Here is an 11,392-nt window from a genome sequence, read left to right as displayed (position 1 = left end):
CCATTTTTTATATCAAGCAAGCTTGATACTGTATTTCAAAGTAATTGAGCCCTGTTATTCCATACTTTGAGTAACTTCTCTATGCCATACAGCAGCAAAAATAAAGACCTGCCAAATAATTAAATAAGCCTAGAAACTTTAGTGGTTTTTCTTTAAATGATTACTATTACCTTAAATATGACCCAGGAAACATCTATAATTTTCTCAGTGTTTTTAAATGTCTTGCTCTTGTATTTGGGTAAAACACCCCCAAAATGTCAAGAGAACAGTTCAAATAAACGGCTACCTTAGAAACTGTGAGGTTAGTGTCATGGTGTAGTCAAATCAGCAAACAAAGACTGTCTCTGCTTGGGTGTCAGTTTTCAGACCCATACGTCTTTAAACTGGATAGTGTCAGTTTAAGAGCATTGGAAGCCTTTTTTCTCTTATTGGGCATGGCTGGAAACTCCCCCAAGCTGCAGAGTTTAAACAGCCGTGGGGATCCTGCCTGTGCTGGGTGGAGTCTGAGTTAAGGTCAGGAGGTAAGAACTTAACAATTCCCTTTTCTTAAGGCGTTTGCATGACTATTTTAATGTGACACAACTAAGTTTTTTAGGGCATCTGTTGGTCTAATGTAAATTCTCTGCTTTCCTTAGCTGGTCTGTGTGCCAGGTAGACTAAAAATTGCTTGAAAGTTATTCACCAGTGGAAGCTGCAGGAGAAAAAATGCCAGAGAAAGTGCGTTTTAATCAGGAAATTAATTCTGTGGTGCAGTCTAGAGCTGACAAAGGCAGCCATGAAACAACAGAGAGGACAAAGTGCAAGTCTCGAGCACTGTGTTATTTCTTCTGGATTTGAGCAGGAAAGCTGGCCCATGGGATATGCTGGACTCTAATCTCAGCTCCAGGGCTAAAGAGCACTTCCTGCTGAGTGCTCCTGGTTTTGGAAGATGATGATCTCTTAAACTGTTCTTGCATCCCTGAGATGTATGCTTACAGAAATTCTGGACAGGCATATTACTGAGGCTTACAAGGCAGTAGGAAATGGGATAGAAATATGGATTTTAGACAAAAACAACTAAAAAATTGTATGTAGTCAAATTTTGTGTTGAGGCTTTTGCTAGATGTCAGGGCAGTGTATGCAAGATGCAATTATTTATTGTACTGCAGCATAAATTCATGACATGAACCAATTCTTCAGCAGTGTCTGGGTTAGTGCAGTAGTCCCCATATGTCCTGACTAGTGTTTTGGCTATAGGGATCAGATATTACTTAATTAAAATTAGAAGGGTTTCCGTGCCTGTTCTCAACAGTCCCTGGACATCTGGCTGCTTGTACCTTTTGCAAGAGTCAATTTTCTTCAGCAGGAGAGGTCAGACATAGCTTTCCAGGAGCAAGAAACACCAGCTCATATCATGGACTACTTGCAAGCCTGATGGTTTTTACTGTTGTTATGCAATATATGTTAGACCATTTCCTATCTCTTTTTTTTTGTCCTTCTGCCATATGATCAGGCTCATGAATGATAATGCATTTCTGTGACAACTGTAGAACTTTAACAGTTCAGTCATTCATGGAGCATTTGATAGTTTACTTCCACTAGAAGTCATAAATCCACACAGCTTCCATAGCTGCCCACTGGCACAGCACACTCCAAATGCATACTGAGAATCAGCATAAATATTTACAGACTCAGAGCAGCTTATAGATCTTTGTTAATGCAATTAATTCAGCTTCTTGTGTGCTCAGCTTTGGACTGCTGCTTCATTCTCAGTAGTTAGTCAATAACCTGTATTCCAGGTTAGTAATAATGTGACCACCCACAAATAACAATTCCAGACTGGTATTTAGAAACAGCACACCTGTTACATCTGCTTGAGCCTTTTAGGGTTTATGGCTGGTTACTGCACAGCTGTGATGTCATTCCTTTCCCAGATGGAAGGAGTAGTGTAGTGGGATTTGACATGTCAGTTACTATCCCAGAGGCAGTTTCTTGCCCTTCTTGTGCAAACGAAGTGAATGATTTACCATAGTGTGGCAGTCCCAGGCCAACTGCAGCTAGCTTCAAAATCTTCAACACACAGCCCTGTGTGTTGCCCAGTGAGTGGGTCCTTCATCACCTTAGGTTATCAGTATCAGGGGTTTTCCTGTTTCCTTGGAAGAGCTGTCTGGCACTGGCAGAATCCTACAACTTCTGAAAAGTGTTAGTTTTTAGTACCTGGTCTTGGAATGTTTTGAATTGTTGTAATATGATTTTCAGATAATAGCTACTCATCTTGCTGAAGAACGTTGCACACATATTCTGTACTTCCCTTACACAAATTGTAACTTATATAGAAAGGCCCAATGACCATTTTTAATTAAGGCCAACAATGAGGAATGAGGGTGACAGCTATACAAGATTACTTGGCTACTAATAAAGTATCAACATATTCTATCAAAAATTGATCAACTTTTTTAAACAGTACATCCTGAAAGTCTCTTAGTAAAACTAGAAAAACAGTTGATGTCTGAGTGAAATCCTGAGGCCTTGGCTTTGTAGGCTGTATCTTTCCCCAAATAAATGAAAACAAGTATTGAAGTCTGGATGAATAGGTTTGCTTTTTTAACGCAGAAGTTGCCACGTCTCTAGTTAGTCAAGGGTTGTATCTTCTGATCTTGGGGAATCTCTGGTGTCAGTACTCACAGGGGAATAAGCAACTAAACTGAGCCCACCACACTAGACTCAGGTCCAGACCCACAAACTGAAAGTAGCTGCCTGTATGTGAGCTACAGGTGTCAGCTCCTGTATAGTCAGTGGAGATGCATTCAGCAGATCTAAAGATTAAGGCGACTTTTAACCAAAACTCAAGAGGGTTTTTTTGTTTGGTTTTGTTTTTAGTTTGTTTGTGGGGTTTTTGTTCTTGTTGGTGGTTTTGTTTGTTTGTTTGTTTTTGTTGGGTTTTTTTTCTGTGTTGGAAGCTTAAGGTAGATAAAATCCACTCAGAGCTGACAGAGTTTTTTTAGTTTAAAAAAAAATCTTATGGCAAATTTTAATTCTATGTTTGTCATTGCTCTTCTCACATAATTTAATGCCACATAAAATCTCTTGTTCATGTGAAATGGTAAAATGATACCTGAGGCTTCTTACTCCTACTCTTCTGCAAACAAAAGATAATGTTTCCAGGAGGATTGAGGTTCATATACTTGATATTTCAGTCATTGGCTTTTTTAGTTAAAGGAAAGGTCTTATTTACTGTAAGTTTCTGTGCGTTACAAGTTGGGGCAATGTGTGTTGACATGATAGAGATGCAACGAAGCTGAAAAGTGTGATAATGAAAGAAGCACTAGCTAGTTGTTTTGAACTATATTGATAAGCTGCCCTACAGTGAAAAGTAGTTTCTGCATCACACAAGATGAAGAAACTAATAAAACACTGTCCCTAGAGCCAGACATTTTAATTAGGAACAGGTATTTGCACTTTAAAACTGAACATACTTTTTTCCCATAATGTGTATTTGGATTATGTTTATTAAATTGCCCCGAATATCCCTATTTATTTTAGTAGCATGACTTGGTTCTTACTGGAATTGATCAAGGGGGAACTCTCAATCTTGTTTTTTATTTAGGTGAAGTTTGGGCAAAATATGTTCCAAATGTACTTTGTTTTAAGTGCATCTACAAAGCGCTGTGGCTTGAAGAAAACATACCACTGGAGTGTACTAATCCTGATTCAATTAGGAAATGTCAAGTGGATGCAAGGTGTGACAGATGTAATGCTGCAGCTTTGGCTTTAACTCTGGGGAAAACTGGAGTCATCTGGAAATTTTATTAAGTAAGGCACTCTGAGCCATTAGGATATGATTAGAAGATCTATTTTAAAGGGCTTTGTTCCTTCTGATAATCAATGTATAATACAAACATCTCAGTGAAGGGGAATGCTATTTGTGTTCTTCCAGTAATTAGGGCACGAAGCACAGAGCAATGAAGGCCTGGCTGCCATCTGAGCACTGCCATCCAGCTGCTTGCCCCGGGTATGCAGCAGCTCAGTATGAACACGCTGTCTCTGCCGTGCTCTGGGAGAGGTGCAGGTACAGCAAAGCAGTGACAGCCTCCATGTGCCAGTGCCCCTGGAAACACAGGGCCCCTGTGCCCAGGGGATACTTCTCAGGGCCCATGGAGCCAATGCAGCTCAGTTCCACATCTGGCTTTGAGGGACATCTCCAGGCTGCTATGCACAGCAAGGAAATGGGCTCCAGCCATGCAGCTGGCTACAGGAAGATGGCCAAGGAAGCTCATCTTTAATAGAATAAAGGGAATATCAACAATTCATTCACCCCTCTTTGAGGAAAGAAATGGACTGCCTATGAAGCTGCAAAATGCACATATGGCAAACAAAGCTAGACAATTTCAGCCTACTGGTAAAACATGTTTTCCTTTTCTTCTTTTCAGTGATGATGATGGGCAATGAGGTTAGGTGAGTAATTTCCCTGAGGATGTGGCAGGATTTTCAGTAGCTTTGTACAATTGTCTTCATACAGCAGTGTTCCCCCTGTAGCTAGGGACTCATATCACTTGTTTAAACAGGTCTGTGTTTGCTTACAGTCATAAGAGACCTCCCTGGCAGCACTGGGGAAGGCTTTACAGATTCACACATCTTTCCTTTCCTAGCACTGGCTGTGTGGTGACACTGGCCTGTCTTTCATTTTATGTTTTGAACCAAATGAAATTTAAATTTCAACGGGTATAGCAAGATTAAAAGGTGCATCTCCCCTCAAAATAACAGTGCTTAAAACACCAGTTTTATGAGATGCTGTTTTGTGCTTAGTATCTTTCAGGGAACCAGGAGCTCAGGATCATGTCGGGGAAGCCCAGGCTTACCTACTTGAATGGAAGGGGCCGGATGGAGCCCATACGATGGCTGTTGGCAGCAGCTGGTGTGGAGGTTGGTTGAATTTCCAGTAGAGTGTTACAGACTGGTGTTCTCTACTTTCCTCAGTTGGGGACAATTTAACACGCATGTGGCAAATAAAAGCTGCATGAGGGTGGCTAAATTCTTTTGTCCAGTGGCACTGCATGTTTGTAAGTACTTTGTTCCATGGTTTGGGATGCAAACTCAGTGGCATTTAGAGTTTATTAGAAGTAGTAGCAATCTCCTGATGTAATTAATCATAAGGGGATAAAATGGGGATTTATTTAAAGGGCCTTTATTAATCATAAGTTATCTAGTTGTGCTAGCAGTCTTATTAAGTTTGTAGTTGCAATGTGTGTATGCTGGGGTGGAGTTAGAAATATTTGATGTGCAATGTGTTTCCCTTGGCACTGGCTCCAACCTGTCTTGTTTCTGTAGATTCCTGCACACTGTTTTGAGCTTGGTCTTCAGTTATTTCTGAATCAGTGCACTGATGCAGAAGTGTCCAGGCCCTTCTTCTGCTCCCCATCAGCTGCCAGGGTGTGTGAGGGATCCTTGGGACATCTGCACCTAAACAGTGCAGCTGCAGATCTGGCCCATTACCTTTTGCTTGACTCAGTAATTCTGGGCATGGTTATGTGCTATCACTTAACAGAAGAAAAATGTTCAAATACAGCAGCTTGACACAATTCTCACTCCTTTTTCAGTTTGAAGAAGTTTATTTGGAAACAAAAGAGCAGTATGAGAAGTTAATCAAAGGTAAGATTCCTGACACCTAAGACTTAGTCCTTCAAAATAATTGTCCAGCCTAGCTAAACTTATGGTTTGAAATAATTTACTTAAACCAGTGGAAACTTCTGGGTGCACACCTTGAATAGTGCAATACTAGCTTTGAGAAACCTGCTATTTCCAGTGCCAAATAACTGGTATAAGCTAAAAGCCAGAGCTTCTGTGATTGTGTTTATTCTAGTACATTAAACAGGCAAACACTTCTTCTTAATACAACTTACTTACCTATGCTGTTGAATTGTTAGTATGGTACCTGGCACATTTTTGGTCCAGGGAAAGAACTCCCTGAGTCTGAGGTGGAAAGCTTCCCCTAGTTTAAAAGCATGGAGCCAGTAGGGAGACCTGTGGAAAGCCTGGCATGGTCAAAGCAGCATGCCACAAAGGCTTCATGCCAGCCTTGGGAGCAAGACCAGTTCTTCCCACACACCAGTGCAAACCCCTAGCCCCTGCTCTTGATATCTGGTCAGAAGAAATCCAGCAGTGAACCCCTCTACAGACACCCTGGAAAGAGAAGACCTTCCTGCCAGAGTGGGGAAGGAGTTGGGACAGTGAGGAGCAGCAGAGAGTGCATGTGCCCCACAGTTTACCTGCTGCCCAAGACAAGTGAGAAAAACATCGGAGCAGGCTGGGCTTGCCAAGCCATACAAGGAGGCTTGGAAGAGGTCTTGCCTGCATTGTGGCTGAGCTCAGAAAGAAAAAGTTGTGTCTAAAGAAATTCAGTCAGGGAATACTAAAGTGAACAAAAATAAGATAGAAGTGGTATCAAGTAGATAAGAATTAAATTTGCAGGTCCAGATTGCTGGGACTCTTACAATGTGGGAGGACAGTGTAGTGTACACAAACCAATTATAGCTCCAAATGTAAGAGCACAGGTGCTGAAAGCCCAAATCTCTGTATCCTTCACAAGAGTGGGTTACCTAGAAAGAGTGATGCTGTAACCAGGATTTTATCTGAGCTTATTGATATCCAGAGAGAAGAATTAAATGATGGTGAAAGGATAGGGAAGTTTTATAAGGAAGATCAAGCATTTTATCTCTATATATTGAGCTTAAGATGGTGAGAACACAAAGAAAAAAGGTGTGGTTCAATAGAATGGGTTGAAGAAAGATAGATAAATTAGTCATCCTGATAAAGGGGCCTCTGGAATGTTGCCAGTTGTGCAGGGCAGGACTCAACAGGAGTAACTCTACATTACTTTTCCCTTAAGCTTTTTTTCTCTCTCTACCAATATGATTTTTGACAGTTTCCTGTGTTTAGGCACTACCACATCATTAGACTGGTCCAGACATGACTTTCGCCTGTGCCAGCTGATGATCCTCCAGGCAATGCCCCAGCAGTGGGGGCATTGTTCCCAACAGGCAGCTTGCAGAGAGACAGCTCTTTTGGAGGCAAAGAGAGTTAAATACCCTTGGCCTGTGCAGACCTGTACCTCTTGGCCTGTGGGATGACTAACCTGCTCAATCTGTGCAGCCAAAGATTGCCCAGGTGGTACCTGGGTATCAGTGAGCTCTGCTGCTTGGTTACAAATAGCAGGTGATTGTTTTTTAATGTGTGCTGCACAGACCACCTTTGGAGAGCACAGCCCAATCCCTGGAATTACTGGTAAACTCCTTTTAATTCTGTATATGTATTCTGTGCTGTGAAGCAGTTCTCCCTAAAAAATAAGGGAGGAGAGGCAGTCCACCACTGATTTTAAGAGGGACTCCTCTTTTCTGTATATAAGAAACAAATGGTGTATTCAGGCATATTTGCTGCGTTGCTTTTTGTCAAGGGCCAGAAAGACAAATTATATTTTTCACTTCACGTATTTCTGCTGAAAAATATTCTTCCAGATCTATTAGTTTTCCTATTCTATTGTTCCCTAGATGGGTACCAAGTAATGTTTCTTCCTTAAGGTGCAGAGGTGTGTTCTGGAAAGACAAGAACACACATGATCTTTCTCTGAATGTTTACAAGAAGCAAATACAAGCTATTTGTTGCTGCAGAGATAACTACTCTTTGAATTTCAACTGTAAATTAATAATGTAGAATGAGTGAAGAATATTAATTCTAGCCCAGCAAGTTATTTTAACAGCTCTGGAGAAAAAGGCAGGCAGATGTGCCTGTTGAAATGAACCTTCCTATCTGAAAGAAGGATTCACCAAACAGATATAAATTGAGCAATTAAAAGAAATTATTGACTTTGAGCAATGCAAGTGGCTGCTGCCTATTTGGTTTTGGAGTTCTGCTGTAATTATAAACAGGGCACGATTGTTCTCTAGATGCCAGTAGTGTGTAGATGGAGGAGGGAGTGTCTCCAAAACCAGTGAATTAGTCCAGCAGAAAACTGGTCTAGAATAGACTGACTTTGCAATGCTAAATCTCTGTGTGTACTTAGCTCTCAGAACTGTCTCACTGAAAGCTCAGACAATTGCTCCTACCAGCACCAGCAGAAAATGGGACTGTAAAGATGTTTCTATATAGGCCTAAATTGTAGAATGGCACTGAGACTAGGCCTGTAAAATCTATGGGGACACTCAAACTCTGGTCCTGAAGTGACTGTGTGAAACTTATTCAAATACCAACAGCTGTCACAGGCTCTCCTTTAGCTCTGTAGCTTCAGGATGTTTAAAGTGGCCTGACCCTTTCCTGTATTCCTGCAGCTTGGTCTTGCTGCAGTACTGCCCATGTATTTCCCTGTCAGGGAATTGATCTGCATTCAAAAGAATTGGATTTTTTTAAAGTTCAGATTTACTAGGTATCTTCATTCTCCTCCTATTCTGTGGGTTGGAAGTGCTGGTTCAGGCTTTTCCTGCCAGCATGAGGCAGGCTCCAGAAGTGCAGAGGAACAGGCAGGGCCAACTTCCACCAGCCAGTGAAGCTCTGTCAATGCTGTCAAGCCCAGAGCCCAGCTGTGCTGTGGTGACTTTGCTACAGGAGTGTGATGCAGGCTGTTTTATCTTCCCCACAACGTTAGTTGAGTGCTGTGAGTTGTACAGTTGGAGCAGGACATCAGTGGTCTCCTACACTGCAAGAGAAATGTGCTCAGTGTCTCACCCTCTTGTACACCTTGCAGGAGGAACTAACAGGCTTTCCTTCACCTCTCCACCCTAGATGGATTCCTGCTCTTCCAGCAAGTGCCCCTGGTTGAGATCGATGGGATGAAGATGGTGCAGACCAGAGCCATCATGAGCTACATAGCAGGGAAATACAATCTCTATGGGAAAGACTTGAAGGAGAGAGCCATGTATGTAACACCTCCTATCACTAACAGAGCATTTGATAGCTACATTATATAAGCCAAATTCAATCCTGTAAATCCCATATAAAGGCATCAAAAAGGCTAACAATAAGATTTAACCACTGCTTCTGAAATGCTCCTATCAGAAACAGGCTTCTTTTCTTTTAGAAAAATATTCAGGTTTCGTTCATGCTTAGTTTTGGCTGTGAAAATTGGCACTATATTGGTGATATAAAATTCCTGTAAGTCGCCTTAGTTAATTGGAAAACAGATGAAATAACTTCTGTGCTTTTTTCTCCCATCTTCCCCTGACCAATAGGATTGACATGTATGTGGAGGGAATATCAGATCTGATGCAAATGATTTTGATGTTTCCTTTCTCTCCACCTGATGCAAAGGAGAAAAATCTTGAGTCAATTAAGGAGAGAGCAACTAACAGGTACTTTCCAGTCTTTGAAAAGGTAAGTGACAGCAAGTATGTGTCTATCAAACTTGCAATTATCCAAAAAGTTTCTGCAAAATAAGAATGTGTTTGTAGTGTAGGTCAGTTCCCAATCCTCAGCTTTTTTGGCTATCAGAAAAGGGGAAATACAGCAACACATCTTCCTCTCTTTGTTTGCTTGTGTTGTCAGGACTGTGGTATTTGAATATCTGTTAAGCAACATGTTCTCAGCTGTACAGAAAAACTTTTAGTGAAAAGTTTTGTGATTATTTTTCTTGAAGGAGCAGTTCTATACTTATATTTGTTTGAAGCCCATCTCTCTGCCATACTTAATTTCATTTGGAAAAGTTTCACTGGAGGAATGCAAAAATCCCTTGTACACAAATCCTGTAGAGAGGAGTACTTTAGTAAAACTACAATCACAGATTTATAAAACAATAAACCCAACCCATATGATTCATGCATCTGGCAATATTTCCCACTTTTGTAATATTGATCTAGTTTTCTTGCAAAACAATAATAAAGGCTGAACATCACACAAGTTCTTAGCACTAAAATAGTCTGTTCCCAAAGGCAGGGATTTTCTTTAGTTAGTTGTTGCAATTCTGCATTTCTAAGTTTGCTTCCTGATATCAGCATTGGACATCACTTCACATGAAACATCTAAATGGGAGTTCTATGAATTCCTTAAATTGCTTGTTGCTTCCTCCATTGTCCCTATTTCTAATTCTAGGACTGTTACTAGTCTACTGAGGCATGTGGTTTTGTTTCTGTTCCTAGTGCCCATCATTGTTCATTATTACTTAGTGACCAAATTTGTAGTCTGTGTACTAGAACACGAAATGAACAAAACTTCATTTTTTCCCAGCAGTAATGAAGTTTAGGCTCAGCTTCAGCTGAAAAGTCCACCCTGAAATTTCAGATAGAATTGCTGCTCAGCTCTGCAGCTGTGCTGTGAGGTTTAGATGCCAAGGATGCCCATATGTCCCACTCTCATCTGCAGCCCATGTCTTGTCTTCTCCAGGTTTTGAAACAACATGGCCAAGACTTTCTTGTGGGCAACAAATTCAGCTGGGCAGATGTTCAGCTAATGGAAGCCATTTTAGCAGTGGAGGAGAAAGTTCCTGATGTGCTCTCAGGGTTTCCTCAGTTGCAGGTAATTTAATTACTGAGTATGCTGTATTCAGGAGCTAGAGGTCAGTCCTGAAGTAATCATCTCCCCATGCTGGGTAAATCATATTTTTGTGGCTGGAATTCCTCTCTTGCTCTGTTTTTTAATTATTTTTTTTTTTTTTTAGGTGTTTAAAACCAAAATGAGCAATATGCCTACAATTAAGAAGTTCCTGCAGCCTGGCAGCCCAAGGAAACCCCCACCAGATGCCCATTATGTAGAAACCGTGTTGAAGGTTTTTAAGAAATGAAAGCCTTGCCACCTTTGGTGAGACCCAAAATGCTGGGAGAGCAAGAGAAAGCAGAGCAGCAACCCCAAACCCTAAACCAAAGGAGAAGGAAGCTCAGCAAATTAGTATTGTTTTAGTTAAAACCTGTACTAGAGGAACAAAGCAACCCATACCAGAAATAAAGCATTCTGTTACACTGGCAATGTGACGGCAGCTTTTTCTTTATTGATATCAAATGCTTGGCAAAACCTGAAAACAAAGGGGTATGGAGGCAAAGAACTATTTGTAGGGTTGGGAGTTTACTAATTTGGAAAAAGAACAATGCAGTGTTAGTATTGGCAGAATACAACTTGTTGGAGAAGATATTTTCTACATGAAAAGAAGCTCAGAGTAACAGCTGTGGAAGAGAAGAAAGAGAGGACTTGCAGCACCACTTACCCTTTAAAGAAGTTGTTTCAAATTTCCATTATCAAATTTAAAGCTTGTGGTTGAATTGGATTTTTAAGGTCCCTCAGTAAAGTTTTTTCAAAACTGATTGCTTTTGTCTATAAATCAGGTATTTCAAACCTGAATGATCATACCAGCTACTCCCAAGGTGCTTACAAATATATTACCTCTTGAGAGCAAAGTGTTGTGAAAGCAAGGTGCAGTCTGCTTTGCAGACTGTGGCAA

The 11,392-nt window shown here is 40.9% G+C and overlaps 1 protein-coding gene across 1 annotated transcript; it reads left to right on the top strand.

Moving 5' to 3' along the window:
* The first annotated feature begins 4,647 nt into the window (after positions 1-4,647).
* Positions 4,648-10,741, top strand: LOC128939540 (glutathione S-transferase-like). The gene is made up of 7 exons (XM_054280571.1): positions 4,648-4,701; positions 4,786-4,902; positions 5,577-5,628; positions 8,752-8,884; positions 9,198-9,339; positions 10,345-10,476; positions 10,619-10,741. The coding sequence occupies exons 1-7, from the start codon at positions 4,681-4,683 to the stop codon at positions 10,739-10,741; spliced, it is 720 nt and encodes a 239-aa protein (XP_054136546.1). The 5' UTR covers positions 4,648-4,680.
* The last annotated feature ends 651 nt before the right edge of the window (positions 10,742-11,392 follow it).

This window comes from Melozone crissalis, unplaced genomic scaffold (genome assembly GCF_028551555.1).
Source record: "Melozone crissalis strain CALT ecotype California unplaced genomic scaffold, PUWL_Pcris_2 ptg000027l_1, whole genome shotgun sequence".
Classification (NCBI taxonomy): Eukaryota; Metazoa; Chordata; class Aves; order Passeriformes; family Passerellidae; genus Melozone; species Melozone crissalis.
The sequence above is the reverse complement of the archived record's forward strand: the minus strand, read 5'-3'. Positions and strand labels throughout refer to the sequence as shown.

Coding starts and splice junctions, on each gene's coding strand:
- LOC128939540 (XM_054280571.1), top strand. CDS start 4,681: ATGAAATTTAAATTTCAACGG. Junction 8,885..9,197: donor GACTTGAAGGAGAGAGCCAT/GTATGTAACACC, acceptor CCTGACCAATAG/GATTGACATGTATGTGGAGG. Junction 10,477..10,618: donor CAGGGTTTCCTCAGTTGCAG/GTAATTTAATTA, acceptor TTTTTTTTTTAG/GTGTTTAAAACCAAAATGAG.